This window comes from Oscarella lobularis, chromosome 6 (genome assembly GCF_947507565.1).
Source record: "Oscarella lobularis chromosome 6, ooOscLobu1.1, whole genome shotgun sequence".
Lineage (NCBI taxonomy): Eukaryota > Metazoa > Porifera > Homoscleromorpha > Homosclerophorida > Oscarellidae > Oscarella > Oscarella lobularis.
This window is the reverse complement of record NC_089180.1, coordinates 535,015-552,165: the sequence shown is the minus strand read 5'-3', so window position 1 is coordinate 552,165 and position 17,151 is coordinate 535,015. Positions and strand designations below refer to the sequence as shown.

At 42.9% G+C, this 17,151-nt stretch overlaps 7 protein-coding genes and 1 long non-coding RNA gene across 8 annotated transcripts; 5 read left to right on the top strand and 3 right to left on the bottom strand.

Annotated features, from left to right (window-relative positions):
- Positions 1–470: 470 nt before the first annotated feature.
- LOC136188389 (signal recognition particle subunit SRP68-like) lies at positions 471–2,034 on the top strand. Its single transcript, XM_065976139.1, has 9 exons — positions 471–578; positions 646–712; positions 772–885; positions 958–1,153; positions 1,210–1,292; positions 1,396–1,567; positions 1,617–1,832; positions 1,886–1,943; positions 1,997–2,034. The coding sequence occupies exons 1-9, from the start codon at positions 491–493 to the stop codon at positions 2,032–2,034; spliced, it is 1,032 nt and encodes a 343-aa protein (XP_065832211.1). The 5' UTR covers positions 471–490.
- A 527-nt stretch (positions 2,035–2,561) lies between these two features.
- LOC136187888 (uncharacterized) lies at positions 2,562–3,283 on the top strand. Its single transcript, XM_065975603.1, has 2 exons — positions 2,562–3,001; positions 3,057–3,283. The coding sequence occupies exons 1-2, from the start codon at positions 2,577–2,579 to the stop codon at positions 3,175–3,177; spliced, it is 546 nt and encodes a 181-aa protein (XP_065831675.1). The 5' UTR covers positions 2,562–2,576; the 3' UTR covers positions 3,178–3,283.
- A 252-nt stretch (positions 3,284–3,535) lies between these two features.
- On the top strand, positions 3,536–4,372 carry LOC136188388 (DNA replication licensing factor MCM3-like). Its single transcript, XM_065976138.1, has 6 exons — positions 3,536–3,619; positions 3,670–3,759; positions 3,808–3,858; positions 3,906–4,065; positions 4,119–4,145; positions 4,200–4,372. The coding sequence occupies exons 2-6, from the start codon at positions 3,703–3,705 to the stop codon at positions 4,370–4,372; spliced, it is 468 nt and encodes a 155-aa protein (XP_065832210.1). The 5' UTR covers positions 3,536–3,619; positions 3,670–3,702.
- LOC136188052 (uncharacterized) lies at positions 4,334–5,337 on the bottom strand. The gene is made up of 5 exons (XM_065975777.1): positions 5,176–5,337; positions 4,999–5,121; positions 4,890–4,944; positions 4,741–4,833; positions 4,334–4,684 (listed from the first exon to the last, which is right to left on the bottom strand). Exons 1-5 carry the CDS (start codon positions 5,221–5,223, stop codon positions 4,428–4,430), a joined length of 576 nt encoding a protein of 191 aa, XP_065831849.1. The 5' UTR covers positions 5,224–5,337; the 3' UTR covers positions 4,334–4,427.
- Positions 5,338–6,689: 1,352 nt separating this feature from the next.
- Positions 6,690–8,166, bottom strand: LOC136188049 (uncharacterized). Its single transcript, XM_065975774.1, has 3 exons — positions 8,008–8,166; positions 7,413–7,793; positions 6,690–7,255 (listed from the first exon to the last, which is right to left on the bottom strand). The coding sequence occupies exons 1-3, from the start codon at positions 8,102–8,104 to the stop codon at positions 6,807–6,809; spliced, it is 927 nt and encodes a 308-aa protein (XP_065831846.1). The 5' UTR covers positions 8,105–8,166; the 3' UTR covers positions 6,690–6,806.
- A 443-nt stretch (positions 8,167–8,609) lies between these two features.
- On the top strand, positions 8,610–9,909 carry LOC136188050 (POU domain, class 3, transcription factor 4-like). Its single transcript, XM_065975775.1, has one exon. It carries the CDS (start codon positions 8,686–8,688, stop codon positions 9,568–9,570), a length of 885 nt encoding a protein of 294 aa, XP_065831847.1. The 5' UTR covers positions 8,610–8,685; the 3' UTR covers positions 9,571–9,909.
- A 19-nt stretch (positions 9,910–9,928) lies between these two features.
- On the bottom strand, positions 9,929–11,032 carry LOC136188051 (adenylate kinase-like). The gene is made up of 6 exons (XM_065975776.1): positions 10,901–11,032; positions 10,800–10,852; positions 10,654–10,750; positions 10,492–10,604; positions 10,217–10,435; positions 9,929–10,160 (listed from the first exon to the last, which is right to left on the bottom strand). The coding sequence occupies exons 4-6, from the start codon at positions 10,597–10,599 to the stop codon at positions 10,026–10,028; spliced, it is 462 nt and encodes a 153-aa protein (XP_065831848.1). The 5' UTR covers positions 10,600–10,604; positions 10,654–10,750; positions 10,800–10,852; positions 10,901–11,032; the 3' UTR covers positions 9,929–10,025.
- A 23-nt stretch (positions 11,033–11,055) lies between these two features.
- LOC136188048 (uncharacterized) lies at positions 11,056–11,780 on the top strand. The gene is made up of 3 exons (XR_010670094.1): positions 11,056–11,143; positions 11,305–11,363; positions 11,416–11,780. It is a non-coding gene; the product is annotated as an uncharacterized lncRNA (long non-coding RNA).
- Positions 11,781–17,151: the final 5,371 nt, after the last annotated feature.

The following is a 17,151-nucleotide window of genomic DNA, read 5'->3' as shown; positions in this document are numbered from 1 at the left end:
AATTAAATTGCCGAATCTTGACACGGCATCTGGGTTTTTAATAAAGACCTCTTTAGACCTCTCTTTCTCGTGGGAAGTTCCGGCCCTCCTACTGATAGCATCCGGGATCATGTAAATGCGAAAAAAATGATATGTCAGGGAGACATGTAAGAGGAGTCTATAAAAATGCAAATGCAAATGCAAATGCACACAGGCCACGTCTTCTACCCAGCAAAAAATTTAGGGAAATGAGATCCTAAAAATGAGATACGGAAATTGCTGCACGTGACAGCTCTCGAAGGTCTTTAGGGGATCTTACGGGATCTGTTCGCCGCGCCGCGACGACCGTGCAGATTGCGTCTCGGACCTTTTCTCGCTTTCCAGGATGCTCCTCTCAAGCTAGAAAGGGTCTGGGCTGGTACTGTACCCTAGGGACAGGAACTACTATAAATAGCCTTATGACGGACAGGAACGTCCGGGAATTGGATTGACATCACAACTCTTGAAAAACATGGCTGAAAGTCAAGAAAAAGATGAAGATAACGCGCCGGAATCAGCTCCCGAAGCACTCCCGAGCAAGGTGCTCTATGCTTTGGAAGGTAAAGAATCGAGGCCCCTTTCGAGGAAAATAGCTTCGAACGGAACGTAAACGTCGTTTCCTTGCAGTACTGCCGATCATAAAGGAAGCGCAAGGCCAGCGCGGTCTTCGCCACGGAGATAATCAACGATATAGGCGAGCGAAAAGGACTAAAAACGAGTCACGTGATGGACTAAGCGATCCTACTTTCGCAGGCAATACTGTTCTCGACGTCTTCGTCGCGTGAGAAAGTCTCTCAGCTTCGTTCACGGTTCGAGACATCGATTCCATCCGAAAAAGCTCACAATTGACGTCATAACGGATTCGAAGTAGGAGAAAAATAGACTAGGAGCAGTAGAGAGTCTCAGAGCTGAGAAATCTCTTTCTCTGTTGATTACTAGATTTCTACTATTGCCTTTGATAAATTCTGAACGAGCGTGGGCGTATGCCATACAGTTACGACAGCAGGCGAACACGGAGTCGCGAAAGCAATTTCACATGGTTCGACGCTTGAAAAAGGCAGCCAAGCACGCGAGAGCATTGAGCCAGCTGTGCAAAGCAGACATATGCGACGCAAGAACGAAACTAGAAGCGCAGGTCAGAAAAGAAAACAAAACGAATAAAACTTTGAATGCAAAGGGTAATCGGATTAGGCTTATTCTGCTTGGATGAATGGGAATTTGAACTTTGAGATGAGAGAGTGGCAGACTGCACTTAGTCTCTTTAGAGAAGCAAGGCAAGTAGCACTAATAATCTATATCCAAACTATTGATTTAGTAAGAAAAAAGGAGTGATGTCATTGTAGTCTTAGTTTTGCTCATAAAAAATCTTTTATTTAGTACAATTTACGGGAGACTTGCCAGCGCTTTGCCGGCGCACAAGGCACTTTACGATCCCAACATTCATTACTGCGCGTACAACGTCGGCGACGGCAGCGCCGACATCGAAGAGCTGATGAAGCTGAGAATGACTGCAGGAGACGACCAAGATCTCTTAGCAGGAAAAATAGACGTAGGAAGCTCGCGAGGTCGAAGGTTAGATAGAAATTCTCTTTTTTTAGGAAGTTTTGGCTCAGAGCCGAGCCCAGCAGGCGGAGACGATGAAGGAGATCACGTGGAACGGGCAGAAGGTGCCCGTGAAGAACGAGAAAGTGCGCGTCTTTATTTTGCGTACTCTGGAAAGCGATCAGGAGATCGTGCGCGCCGAGACGTTCGAACAGAAAATAGAGCTCTATGATTCACTGCTGATGGCATGCAAAGATGCGCAGCAAAAAGAAGTACATAGACTAAATAATTAATAAATCAATAAGGATTAAATATACAACCTCAGCACCCAAGTCAGTTCCATGAATATTCAGCTATCGAATCTGTGTCAATTTTTACCTCAAGTATAGAAGGAAGATTTTATTGGTATTTGTACATGGCAGCGAGTCTCTTTCAGGCGATTGTACTGCTCTTGGTCTTCGTACTAAACGATAAGGTGCGACGTCTTTATAAGAAGTTTTTCAAATGCGGAGACAAAGGCTTGATGGCGTCGAGTAAAAGCACGTCCGGTCTTGATTCGAGCGGCACCAGGATGACGAAGGTAGTCAGAATGACCGATATATCCCACGAATCATCTCCCCCAGCTCCACCAAAAGACGAGTCGTCGCAACTCCAAGTGAAGCATCATGTAGAGCACGAAAAAAAGACAGCACGATTTACAGTCATATTACAAAATAATAAGGAAACAAACAAACAAACAAACACACACACACACACATAAAAGTCTAGTCTATTCGTCGTCTTCGATGTCCTCGCGACGTCGTTTTCGTTTATTATTGGCTGATTCGTCGCGAAGAAGTGATATATATATATATATAGTGATATTAATTCCATGATCGTTGCGTAGATTTCTGGTTTGAGGACCGCCCACTCCGTATCTTCGTGATCGTGACGAAATGGGACCGAGGAAAACGCGACTGACGCCGGCGATGCGGAAGAGGTTCGTTGCGAGTGGCGAGCGACGCGCTGCCGTGGAAATGCGAGCGAAATCGGCCGTTCCTTCGCCGAGGACCGTTCGCCCCGGCACGAATTTGAGACTGTTCGGATTTGGCATCTCATGTACATCGTGCGACGGGGTCGAAGGCGTTGAAACGCGCGGAGAAAGAGTTCGCGTGCCATGTCGCATCCGGGAATCGAAATACCACGTGATACTTCGAGCCATCATGTCGAAAAAGCGAGACAAACGCGTCGCCCATCCTGTTCTGTTCGACGGGCGATGCGAATTCGAGGTGGAGGAGGAGGAGGAGAAGAAGGACAATTCGTCGCCGATTCAGAAGGATTGCGAGATTCTCGCCGTAAAGGAGAATAAGGACAAAGACGGCTGTGATTTGGGATATACTGTCGGAGAAATCCTCGCCGTTACCGAAAACGAATACGGCGAACGAAACTTTCTCGTCAGATGGTGAGGAATTTTTTATACAAATACCGTATACATTTTTATTTGTTTGTATATATAGGGACGGGAAGGAGAGGGCCGAATTTGTGCCCACTTCGAAGATAAACGCTCGATTTCCCCAAAAGGTGATTGAGTATTACGAAGCCCATTTGCGCTTCACTACAAATACAAAAGACAAGTAGCTAATGAAAAGATCAGTGTTGAACTTGATGCACGTTAGACGTTATAATCTTAGGAGAGTTGAGTTGACTTCTTGTTTTAAAAAATAATTTAATGCGAGCCGCTTCACTTGAAAATAGTCCATCACTCACAACTTTGAAAAGTATGATCCGTTATTTCACGGCAAGAAATCATCTGCAAAAAAGCGAGTTAAGATAAGTTAATTGTGACGTAGAGAATAATATGTGACGAGTAGATTTAGTACTAAAATTGTGGCTATGAATTTTCTGAAGAAATTCGTCCACGTTGTGAAACTTATGAAAGCATGATAGATGGTATATAGTAGATACTGGTATGAACATCAATACTCTTTAGCCTCGGTTGACTCGAGAGGCTTGTGATCTGATAGCCGCTGAATATTCAAAATTGAGAGCCCAAGACACAACGGGAACAAACAAAGCGAAGGTGAAAGAGGAGGAGATTTAATAGATACATAAATAATTAATTGTCTCAAGACGCAACCGGTCACTGCGAGGACTTTGGAAGCGATGATACGATTTTCTACAGCGCACGCTAAAGTCAGGACGTCAAAAACAATAACAGAGGCGAGAGAGTCTAATTAGGAATTTTATTTAGTAATATCTCTGCCTTAGGTTGATGCAAAGTTTGCTATAGAAATGATCAATTTTGCCTACTTCAAAAAAGCACGAAATCTAGACCATTTATGCTAAATCATTTATTTCTTTGCTAGGTTGCAGTGAAAGAGACTTCTCTCAATGATAGCGAAGGTGAGGAGGGGGAAGAGGAGGAAGAGGAGGAAAGAGAAGGCGAAGAAGAGAGCGAGGAGACTCGAGAATCGCGTCGTAGATCAAGCAGAAGAAGGGGTGCAATCTCGGGGGAACAAAGCGAAGGTAGAAATGAAATAGATACAGTGTATCAACACGTATACAATTCTGAAGAGTAGAACAAGGCCAGACATTTCAGATGACAGGCAAATCCATAAAAAAAGATAATCAATTAAATACGTAATATTGGGGTCATATAGATTGGCTCTATTCCGGAGTCTCGTCTTTCAACTTTTCTCCACGGAGCACTCTCAAAGCGTTTCCATGGATACACTCAAAGCGAAAGTGGAAAACGACTTTGATGACGTCGAAATGCAAGCTGCTCTTTCGGCCATGCAAGACACAAATCAACTACACCGTGTTTCTCATATAAAACACACACACACCGAACCACGCCCACACGCATTATTACTATTAGTTTATTAGTTTCATCTACTGTGTTCTGTGTACATGTCTGTGTCTTTGGGATTGTTCTGTCCTGGATCGGGCTGGATCACAATTTCGTTGTCTTGACGACCGTCGCTAAGTTTTTTCTCCGTTGTAATTGCTGACTGCTTGGGTAGGTATTTTTCCTTTAGTCTGTTGTAGAGCCTTTTGGCTGGAACGTAGGCTAAATTGGGAAAGCAAATTCCCGCCGTCACACTCGCTCCGACGACTGGAAACAAAATGCGACGAGAACGTGATCCTTATATAGAAGACGCATATTGAGGTTTGAAATTAAAAGTATATTAGATTATTTACTTCCTGCTAGTGTGAACCCAATTGCTGCTGCCAATGAAACAGCGGCTGCTTTGGGAACTAGATCCTTCTCAGCTTTTATTACCGCAGAATATTCTATAGTTAATTAATTAATTAATCAATTAATTAATTAACTAATAAAGGTATTCTGCCTTTTATAACTGCTTTTGCTTTGTTGTAGCGTGCTCTAACGGTCGACGTTCTTTCCTAGAGTGAGAGTGTCACGCTAAATAGAAGCCCCGTTTTTTTTCGGATTCTCACCTTTATGACGTCGTTTGCAGCCCATATTTGACGTCGAACAGCTGCAATCTGTTCTTCGAAGGCACTGCGTGGTCGAATTTCATACGGTTCGGTCGCTTTCGCGGGCGGATCGTAGATATCGAGCTGGACGAGTCAAAATCGAGCTCAAAGGCAACCGTGAACGTCGGAATAACGTACTTCGGATACTTGAAGACGCTTTCCAGACTCCTTCTGAACAATAATCATCGTTTTTCCTTCGGTTTTTGCAGGAATACGGACGGTGCCATGAAAGAGAACTCCCGGATTGTTTCCGAAGATGCGTCGAACGACGCTCGAAACGAGGCACAGCTCGACTCCAGAAAGTCAAGACGGCAATCGATCGGAATGCAAAACGGGCGCGAATCACTGGAAAATGATTCTGGCCACTCATTTCGTCGTCTTTCTCTCTTCTCTGCTGGGAGTCACGTGACCACTGAAATCGTCTCAAACTGGCTTCGAATTGAGACGGCGTCGATTCAAATCGTCTCCGCCGCACTCTTCGGTCGCTTCAGCGACACAATGACTCCGAAATTCGCTTTCGTCGCGTCGATCGTCGTCGCACTTCTCGGTCACATGATCGAAGCCCTAGCAACGAAAGAAGCGACAATTGCATCGATTCTAATGAGTGATCCATTATTAGGTAATCCGGGACCTCGATAGGCAACGCCATTTGGATTTGAAATTTTCCCCAGGAGGTCTCATAGTTCTTCTTTCCTGACGTCACAGAAATGTAATTTCTATTGTAATCATTTCCTACGAGAATCCATAGGAGGGAATATTAGATAGACTGGTTCACGTTGGTCGTCTGATGATGTCATACGGAATTGGCATGTTTTCCGGTCCCCTCATTGGCCACTGGCTGGCGAGCCAATCACGTGATCATTTTCTCGTCGTTCTGTCCTTCCTTGCATATCTTTGTCTTCTTTTTCCCATCGCCATCAAATATCTCGGATCTCCCTCCCCTAATAGAACTCATGGTAGCAATAGCAACGTATCTGATACAGGTATCTACAGCTCACTAGCGTTGCGTGACGTCATAACCTCATATAGCTATTTCTCTTTTCGTTCTTCTCGTTCAATTTTTAACCCAATTTCCGCTGAGGGCTTTGCACTCCGCTCTTCCTCTCGTCACTAAGCAACGTTTTGCAGTTGACGACGACGATGACGTGAGATTCGTCCCGGCGCTAGAACATCTTCTAGTTGCAGTACGAATATTTGAATAGCGAATATGACGTCATAGCAATTTTCAGGTCACCCAAGGGGTTCTCATTGTCCCTATAGGGCGCTTTCCCCAACAGAAGATCGTTCGGTGGTCTCTCATAGCAACAGGCCTAGCCTTTTTTTATCACGGTGATAAGAGAAGTTGGCGCGCACTCTTTCAACGCTATATGTACCTGTCTATACGTAGATATTCATCCCCGATATGGTTGCTTTGTACACGTGCTTGACCTTGATTCTTCTCCCCGGCACTCTGTTTGTAATCACCGTGATGTCTCTTTTATCAAAACGCCAAACGTCGGCGGGAACGGCTCTCGGCCTTTCGGCATCAATAAACGCTCTCCCCATTTGGGGGGCCCTTTTTGTACGATACGTTTGGCTACGCGTCGTTCGGCGTGATAGGCTTGACTGCGTCTATTTTCGGAGTGATTAGTTTGCGTCACGCGATCGCCGAATAATTTCTCGAACTTTTATTGGTGCACGAAATTAATTAATTATCAATTAAATTCTCCTACTCTTCGAACGTCAGTCAATCCAGCGCGCGTGCACTCAGCGCACACATCACATCATCATCAGTCACCTCTCTTCGCTCTGCCCTCGCTCCGCCATTTCAATTCCGCGTAATTGACCTTGTCCTCCGACGTCTCGTCGTCTCCCCTAGCCCGAACGGGATGCGGCGAAGGTGTCCCCCGCCATGCGCGTCCCCATCCGAATCGTCCTCGGTGCTGAACGCGCCCGCTTGATCGCCGACGCCCAAGCTTTCGAGGAAGCGAGGGGGGACAAGCGAAGGGATTTCGAAAGGGGACCTTTTCGCTCTCCTTCACCTGTTCGGCCGTCTTGTCGTAGTCGATTTGCGCGTAGTCGACCGGCGGGGCGTCCGGATCGATGGGCGGACGAGACGTCGACGTCATTGGACGAATCGTCGCTATGAAAACGTTGGGCGCATCTTTGAGAATTTTTACTATGTCGTCCATGTTGAGACCGGCGAGCAAACTTCCGTGTATCTCGAGTATCTGATCACCTAAGTGAAAAAAAGAAATGATACATATTCTAACACGTGCGTGATAAATTATTAACTATTCACTAAGCACGTGCAAACTAATTTTTTTCGCGCTCTAGCTTCCTTGTCCACACCCCCGCACGCCTGTCAGAAGGAAGCACTAATTACCAGTTCTTACCGCCCGTCTGCGCAATGGCCCGTCCGGAACGACTCGATTGACGAGAACGGGGCCCCCGCAAATCTTGATCGTGCATCCGATGCTGCCGCCTTCCTTGACGAGCGTAACGCGCTTCAAATGCGAATCCAAGCGTCGAAAACTCTTTCGCATGTCGCTCGTTTCCTCCTCGCGATCTTCCTTCTCTTTCGCCGCCTTGATCGCTTCCATCCACTCGTCGCGCTCGCTTTCCGCTGGCGCGGCGAGCAGGAGTCGCTGTCGATACGTCGACGCTTCGACGAGAAACGCGTACGGTCGTTTTTTGTCGGCGACGTACGTTTCTTCGAGACTGCGATCGCGTATCTATGCGCTCGATCGCTTTCCCGTCGGCGAACATGACGTCGCCTTTGACGGAGAGAGATATTAGAGACAGGGTTAGAGGGGGAAGGAGAAGGGGGGCCTAATGAGCAAACGCATACAAGGACGATGACGTGGGAGCGCGTCGAGCGAGTTTCACGGGAACGATCGGGGTGGTCTCGCTTTACGGGGGTCTACGGTCGAAGGAACGAGAAGGAGAGCGGCGGCTTCGCTTCGGAATCGACCTATCGACGTTCCTTACCGTCTCTCTTCGACGCCGAGCGTTCGACTCGCCCGGAAGTGGCCGGGGCGAATGCCGTCAAAATGACAGGCAGTAGATAGAGCGGCGACAGCGACATTGGCCGTGCGTACGAGGACGAGGGTGTAGTTCGCGCAACGTACGTACAAAAGCAAGGTCGCGGTCAACGATCCGATCATAGACTTCCCGCGATAAACCAATTACCGCTCTCGGTAATAAATGACTGGTCGAGCGTACACGCGCAGTTGCATATTTGTTTGTTTGTATACATTAGGCGTAGCCTCTGACCCGTGACGACGATCGCTAGGTATTCTGCAGCGTCGAAAATGTCGACTGTCGATCTGTCTATGCGACGTCGTTTTCGTTTGTCATGTGGCAACGCGTCTGTGCCTTTTCTGACGAAAACGGCGTCGCATAGGGGAATCGAATGTCGAGACACGCTCGAGACATACGTTCGCCGCGTGCTGTCTGTAAGGCGCACGTACGTACACGCTGTGCTCATAATAACGCCTACGTTAATTTGATAATGCAATTACAATTTCTCACGCGTCAGCGAGGCTCTGTCGGGGGGCCAAGTTGCAGACCCTCTCCGCAAGTGCGCGCGGGGTTTCAGAGGCTAACATTAGGCTTTGTCGTCATCGTGTTCGCTCGTTCCCATATCGGAGAGAGAAGCTCCCAACGATGCTCGAGGATGGCTTCTCAGGACATTTATCGACCCGCGCTGCCCCCGACGCCTTCACCGCACGTCGTATTTATTCACCGCGCTCGACGACCTTCGCCGACTATTCGTCGTTCGCTCCCCACGCAAATTTCGCTGCCGCCCACCGGCTATCCGGCTGTCCGACCTTTTCGCCGTGGCAGTCGACGTCGACGCCCGCCGGTCAACAAACGACAGCGGGCGCCGTTGCCAGTCCGACGGTCCGATCTCCAGCTACACCTCAACAACTTGCCATGCCACATCAGATGATGGACAATATGGCGGCGGCTCAGGTAATGGGCGTCAATCCGTCGTTCATGTCCCCGCACGATCATCGATTTCGAGCCGCCGCTTCCCAAAACGCCTTTCCCCACCACGGGACTCCCGCTATCGTTGCCGCCGCCGCGGATCAAGGCAATCAACCGACGCCGAGCGAATTGGAGCAGTTCGCGAAGATGTTCAAGCAGAAGCGCATCAAATTGGGCTTCACGCAGGCGGGCGTCGGGCAAGCGTTGACCGACTACGGCAATCCGTTCGGTCCGACGACGATATGTCGTTTCGAGGCGGTGCAGTTGAGTTTCAAGAACATGGTCAAATTGCGAGAGCTGCTTCATCGGTGGCTCGAGGACGCCGAGAACAATTCGGTCGGACAGCGAGTCGGCGAGAAGATGCAAGTGAAGAAGCGAAAGAAGCGCACGGTGATCGAATCGTCGACGAAAGGTCTTCTCGAGAAGCACTTCACCGTTCATCCGAAACCGTCGGCGCAGGAAATCAACCATTTGGCGGGGCAACTGAATCTCGAAAAGGAAGTCATTCGAGTCTGGTTCTGCAATCGACGTCAAAAGGAGAAGCGAAGTCATTCGGAGTAGGATTCGGTCGTCGGCGGCGGAGTTCCTTGTTGGAGTTCGTCGAACGCGTCCATTCTCTCCTATGGTATGCCGCCGTCGACGACGTCCCTAAAAAGCGATCCGTCGCAAATGGAGCGCACTGTTTAGGGGGGAGGAGGAGAGGGAGAAGCCACCTCTCCTCAGTGGTTTGAAAAAGAACTGACACTGTCACATATCTACCTAGCAATCATCTGTATGTCTATTTGTCTGACCACCATCACCACCAACGAACTGGATTATTTGGATAAACTTTTTTTCTCACGCTGGACCTAGTGCTATTTCTCGTCTCTCACTATAGGTATATATATATATAATATTGATATATATATTAGTAGTTTACATGTCATTTGCATACGACTTGTGCGCGCGGGCCTGTTTTTGTTTCGCGTGCTTGGACGTCTAGAATTCCACTCTTGACCGCTTCCACTAACATGGCATCAGTGACAGGCGTCTCGATCCTTATCCTTGTACAATTGTGTGGCCTCTTTTATGGATGCAGTCATTTCCGTTGGTTGCTTGACGAGTCGACCTATCACACTCTCCGGAAGCATCTCGACAGGAAGAGGATTGTTCTTATAAAAAAGAGCCCCCTCAGTAAAAGGTTCGAAATTCCCCCCCCTTCTCTTACTTCTATCGTTTCTTTATTTATTGATCGCAAGTTCTCGGCATCTACATCGTCGTCTTCTTTGTCGTCCTCATCTGATATTTCTTCCGATCCGTCGACGTCACTAGCGTCGTCGTCTCTTTTCTCGTCCGCCGACGAGTGGCTATCTTTTCCGTACGACGTATTCGTTTCTGGATCGACGAGAACGCCAAGACGTCTCCCCATCAGATCGCCATCGGGAATCTTTATAAGAATCAATAACTAGGGTGGGTTGCAGCTCGAGCGTTTGCTCGACTCACTCCCAGATTGATAACAAAGTCTGGTTTCACTCGCAAATCTTGAACGAACGCGAGCTGTTCGTCAATGCTCCCCCAATCGTCGCACTTACACGGCAACCCGTCCAACATATAACCTAAATAAATATAGGTATAGGAACGAATGCAATAATACGTAAAACGTACCATAGTGTGCCACCTTTTTTGACTCCAGTTTCGATATCAGCGCCTCTACAGCAAGATGATCAGGTACAACTTCTCCTTTGAGCAGGAGATCTTCACACTAGTGGGGCGGTTCCGCGTGAAAAAATTCAAGGAAGACCTAGATTTACCTTCTTTCCGATTTCCGTTTCGTTGCAAATCTCTTCTGCAATAGCCGGGGCCCCTTTAGAAATGCGGCGTTTCGTGTGAAACCAAGCTTGAGCGTTCTTACAGTCGACGGATTCGCAGCGCTGCGACACGGCGATTCGACGCGCCAGTTGCGTTTTTCCGGCCACCTGACAGAAGGACTGCGCTGAAAAGGTAGCCTCGCAAGCCAGGCTAGCCTCGATCCAGACCCTCTTCCCGCGCGCTAAGATGCGTGGGAGGGGGACGCCGCGGAAAGAGAGAGCTGGAGAGCGACGAGAGCGAAGCAGAAGCAGAAGCGGAGCCGGACGCCGACGAAGATGTCGAGCAGGTACTCGAAAACACTCGCTCTAGTGCTAAGACCCTACTAAGACCCTACAAATAGCAGAAACGGCGTACGCACGTACGTACATCTATTGTTACGCGCATACTTACGCAATCTCGCATGAGATAAAGAATTCGCTTACTTCAAGTATAGTTATGGAATTTTAGGAGGAGAATATGAAGAGGAAGAAGAGATAGATCCCTCTACAGCCGTTGTCTTGCACGAGGTCAGTACTATAGAAGAAAAAAGGAAACTCGTTAATTTTTATGTTTTTTCAGGACAAAAAGTATTATCCATCAGCAGTCGAAGTCTACGGATTTAATACTGAGTCCTTTACAATCAGAGATAAGGCCTTCAATTCAATATTTACGCCCTATGAATCAAAGATTAGGCCCTCAATTTAATATTTGGCCTTTAGAATCAAAGATTAGGCCCTCATTTTAATATTAAGGCCCTGTGAATCAAAGATTAGGCCCTATATTTAATATTTGGCCTTTAGAATCAAAGATTAGGCCCTAAATTTAATACTGAGGCCTTTAGAATAAAAGATGAGGCCCTCAACGTAATATTTAGGCTCTGTGAATCAAAGATTAGGCCCTCAATTTAACGTTTAGGTTTTTAGATTCAAAGATTAGTCTCTCATTTTAATATTTGGCCTTTAGAATCATAGATTAGGCCCTAAATTTAATACTGAAGCCTTTATAATCAACGATTAGGCCCTCAATTTAATATTTAGGCCTTGTGAATCAAAGATTAGGCTGTCAATTTAATATTTAGGCCTTTAGAATCCAAGACTAGGCCCTCAATTTAATATTGATGCCCTCTGAACTAAAGATTATGCCCTCAATTTAATATTTAGGCCCTTTGAATCAAAGATTAAGCCCTGAATTTAAAGTTTAGGTCTTTAGAATCAAAGATTAGGCCCTCAATTTAATATTTAGGCCCTGTGAATCAAAGATTAGGCCATCAATTTAATATTTGGCCTTTAGAATCAAAGATTAGGCCCTAAATTTAATACTCAGGCCTTTAGAGTCAACGATTAGGCCCTCAATTTAATATTAGGCCTTGTGAATCAAACAGTAGGCCCTCAATTTAATATTTAGGCCTGTAGAATTAAAGATTAGGCCCTCAATTTAATTTTTAGGCCCTGTAAATCAAAGATTAGGCCTTCAAATTAATATTTGGCCTTTAGAATTAAAGATTAGGCCCAAAATTTAATACTCAGGCGAAAACAGTGAAAGATTAGGCCCTCAATTTAATATTTTGGCCTTTAGAATCATAGATTAGGTCCTAAATTTAATACTGGGGCCTTTAGAATCAACGATTAGGCCCTCAATTTAATATTTAGGCCTTGTGAATCAAAGATTAGGCCCTCAATTTAATATTTAGGTCTTTAGAATAAAAGATTAGGCCCTCAATTTAATATTTGGCCCTTAGAATCAAAGATTCTGCTCTGAATTTAATACTTAAGCCTTGAGAATCAAAGATTAGGCCCTCAATTTAATATTTAGGTCCTGTGAATCAAAAATTAGGCTCTGAATTTAAAGTTTAGGTCTTTAGAATCAAAGATTAGGCCCTCAATTTAATATTTGGCCTTTAGAGTCAAAGATTAGGCCCTAAATTTGATACTGAGTCCTTTATAATCAAAGATTAGGCTCTCAATTTAATATTTACGCCCTGTGAATCAAAGATTAGGCCCTCAATTTATTATTTGGCCTTTAGAATTAAAGATTAGGCCCTAAATTTAATACTGAGGCCTTTAGAATCAAAGATTAGGCCTTCAATTTAATACTGATGCCTTTGGAATCAACGATTAGGCCCTCAATTTAATATTCAGGCCTTGTGAATCAAATATTAGGCCCTCAATTTAATATTCAGGCCTTTAGAATAAAAGATTAGGCCCTAAATTTAATACTGAGGCCTTTAGAATCAAAGATTAGGCCTTCAATTTAATACTGATGCCTTTGGAATCAACGATTAGGCCCTCAATTTAATATTCAGGCCTTGTGAATCAAATATTAGGCCCTCAATTTAATATTCAGGCCTTTAGAATCATAGATTAGGCCCTAAATTTAATACTGAAGCCTTTACAATCAACGATTAGGCCCTCAATTTAATATTTAGGCCTTGTGAATCAAAGATTAGGCCGTCAATTTAATATTTAGGCCTTTAGAATCCAAGATTAGGCCCTCAATTTAATATTGATGCCCTCTGAACTAAAGATTATGCCCTCAATTTAATATTTAGGCCCTTTGAATCAAAGATTAAGCCCTGAATTTAAAGTTTAGGTCTTTAGAATCAAAGATTAGGCCCTCAATTTAATATTTAGGCCCTGTGAATCAAAGATTAGGCCATCAATTTAATATTTGGCCTTTAGAATCAAAGATTAGGCCCTAAATTTAATACTCAGGCCTTTAGAGTCAACGATTAGGTCCTCAATTTAATATTAGGCCTTGTGAATCAAAGAGTAGGCCCTCAATTTAATATTTAGGCCTGTAGAATTAAAGATTAGGCCCTCAATTTAATTTTTAGGCCCTGTAAATCAAAGATTAGGCCTTCAAATTAATATTTGGCCTTTAGAATTAAAGATTAGGCCCAAAATTTAATACTCAGGCGAAAACAGTGAAAGATTAGGCCCTCAATTTAATATTTTGGCCTTTAGAATCATAGATTAGGTCCTAAATTTAATACTGGGGCCTTTAGAATCAACGATTAGGCCCTCAATTTAATATTTAGGTCTTTAGAATAAAAGATTAGGCCCTCAATTTAATATTTGGCCCTTAGAATCAAAGATTCTGCTCTGAATTTAATACTTAAGCCTTGAGAATCAAAGATTAGGCCCTCAATTTAATATTTAGGCCCTGTGAATCAAAAATTAGGCCCTGAATTTAAAGTTTAGGTCTTTAGAATCAAAGATTAGGCCCTCAATTTAGTATTTGGCCTTTAGAGTCAAAGATTAGGCCCTAAATTTGATACTGAGTCCTTTATAATCAAAGATTAGGCTCTCAATTTAATATTTACGCCCTGTGAATCAAAGATTAGGCCCTCAATTTATTATTTGGCCTTTAGAATTAAAGATTAGGCCCTAAATTTAATACTGAGGCCTTTAGAATCAACGATTAGGCCCTCAATTTAATATTCAGGCCTTGTGAATCAAATATTAGGCCCTCAATTTAATATTTAGGCCTTTAGAATAAAAGATTAGGCCCTCATCGTAATATTTAGGCTCTGTGAATCAAAGATTAGGCCCTCAATTTAAAGTTTAGGTTTTTAGATTCAAAGATTATTCTCTCATTTTAATATTTGGCTTTTACAATCATAGATTAGGCCCTAATTTTAATACTGAGGCCTTTAGAATCAACGATTAGGCCCTTAATTTAATATTTAGGCCTTGTGAATCAAAGATTAGGACTTCAATTTAATATTTATGCCTTTAGAATAAAAGATTTGGCTCTCAATTTAATATGGAGGCCCTCTGAATCAAAGATTAGGCCCTCAATTTAAAGTTTAGGTATTTAGAATCAAACATTAGGCCCTCAATTTATTATTTGGCCTTTAGAATTAAAGATTAGGCCCTAAATTTAATTCTCAGGCGTGTACAGTTAAAGATTAGGCCCTCAATTTAATATTTAGGCCCTGTGAATCAAAGATTAGGCTCTAAATTTATTACTGTGGCTTTTAGAATCAACGATTAGTCCCTCAATTTAATATTTAGGCCTTGTGAATCAAATATTAGGCCCTCAATTTAATATTTAGGCCCTGTGAATCAAAAATTAGGCCCTGAATTTAAAGTTTAGGTCTTTAGAATCAAAAATTAGGCTTTCAAATTAATATTTGGCCTTTAGAATCAAAGATTAGGCCCTAAATTTGATACTGAGTCCTTTGTAATCAAAGATTAAGCCATCAATTTAATACTGATGAATTTGGAATCAACGATTAGGCCCTCAATTTAATTTTCAGGCCTTGTGAATCAAATATTAGGCCCTCAGTTATTATATTTATGCCTTTAGAATAAAAGACTAGGCCCTCAACGTAATATTTAGGCTCTGTGAATCAAAGATTAGGCCCTTATTTTAAAGTTTAGGTTTTTAGATTCAAAGATTAGGCTCTCATTTTAATATTTGGCCTTTAGAATCATAGATTAGGCCCTAAATTTAATACTGAGGCCTTTAGAATCAACGATTGGGCCCTCAATTTAATATTTAAGCCTTGTGAATCAAAGATTAGGCCGTCAATTTAATATTTAAGCCTTTAGGATAAAAAATTAGGCCCTCAATTTAATATTTGGCCTTTGATATCAAAGATTAGGCCTTGAATTTAATACTTAGGCCTTTAGAATCCAAGATTAGGCTCTCGATTTAATATTGAGGCCCTCTGAATCAAACATTAGGCCCTCAATTTATTATTTGGCCTTTAGAATTAAAGATTAGGCCCTAAATTTAATACTCAGGCGTGTACAGTTAAAGATTAGGCCCTCAATTTAAATTTTAGGTCTTTAGAATCAAAGATTAGGCCCTCAAATTAATAATTTGGCCTTTAGAATCAAAGATTAGGCCCTCAATTTAATATTTAGGCCCTGTGAATCAAAGATTAGGCCCTCAATTTAATATTTAGGCCTATAGAATTAAAGATTAGGCCCTCAATTTAATTTTTAGGCCCTGTAAATCAAAGATTAGGCCTTCAAATTAATATTTGGCCTTTAGAATCAAAGATTAGGCCCTAAATGTACTACTGAGTTCTTAGAATGAAAGATTAGGCCCTCAATTTAATATTTAGGCCTTGTGAATCAAAGATTAGGCCCTCAATTTAATATTTAGGCCTTTAGAATAAACGATTAGGCGCTCAATTTAATATTTGGCTCTTAGAATCAAAGATTCTGCTCTGAATTTAATACTTAAGCCTTTAGAATCAAAGATTAGGCCCTCAATTTAATATTTAGGCCCTGTGAATCAAAAATTAGGCCCTGAATTTAAAGTTTAGGCTCTGTGAATCAAATATTCGGCCTTCAAATTAATATTTGGCCTTTAGAATCAAAGTTTAGGCCCTAAATTTAATACTGAGTCCTTTAGAATCAAATGTTAGTCCCTTAATATAATATTCACGCCCTGTGAATCAAAGATTAGGCCCTCAATTTAATATTTGGTCTTTATAATCAAAGATTATGCCCTGAATTTAATACTGAGGCCTTTAGAATCAAAGATTTTGCCGTCATTTTAGTATTAAGGCCCTGTGAATTAAAGATTAGGCCCTATATTTAATATTTGCGTTTAGAATCAAAGATTAGGCCCTAAATTTAAGACTGTGGCCTTTAGAGTAAAAGATGTGGCCCTGAACGTAATATTTAGGCTCTGTGAATCAAAGATTAGGCCCTCATTTTAAAGTTTAGGTTTTTAGATTCAAAGATTAGGCTCTCATTTTAATATTTGGCCTTTAGAATCATAGATTAGGTCCTACCTTTAATACTGAGGCCTTTAGAATCAACGATTAGGCCCTCAATTTAATATTTAAGCCTTGTGAATCAAAGATTAGGCCGTCAATTTAATATTTAAGCCTTTAGGATAAAAGATTAGGCCCTCAATTTAAAATTTAGGCCTGTACAATTAAAGGTTAGGCCCACAATTTAATTTTTAGGCCCTGTAAATCAAAGATTAGGCCTTCAAATTAATATTTTGTCTTTAGAATCAAAGATTAGGCCCTAAATTTGATCCTGAGTCCTTTATAATCAAAGATTAGGCCCTCAATTTAATATTTAGGCCCTGTGAATCAAAGATTAGGCCCTAAATTTAAAGTTTAGGTCCTTCGAATCAAAGATTAGGCCCTCATATTAATATTTTGCCTTTAGAATCAAAGTTTATGCCCTAAATTTAATACGGAGTCCTTAGAATGAAAGATTAGGCCCTCAATTTAATATTTGCGCCCTGTGAATCAAAGATTAGGCCCTCAATTTAATATTTGGCTTTTAGAATTAAAGATTACGCCCTCAATTTAAAATTTGGCCTTTAGAATCAAAGATT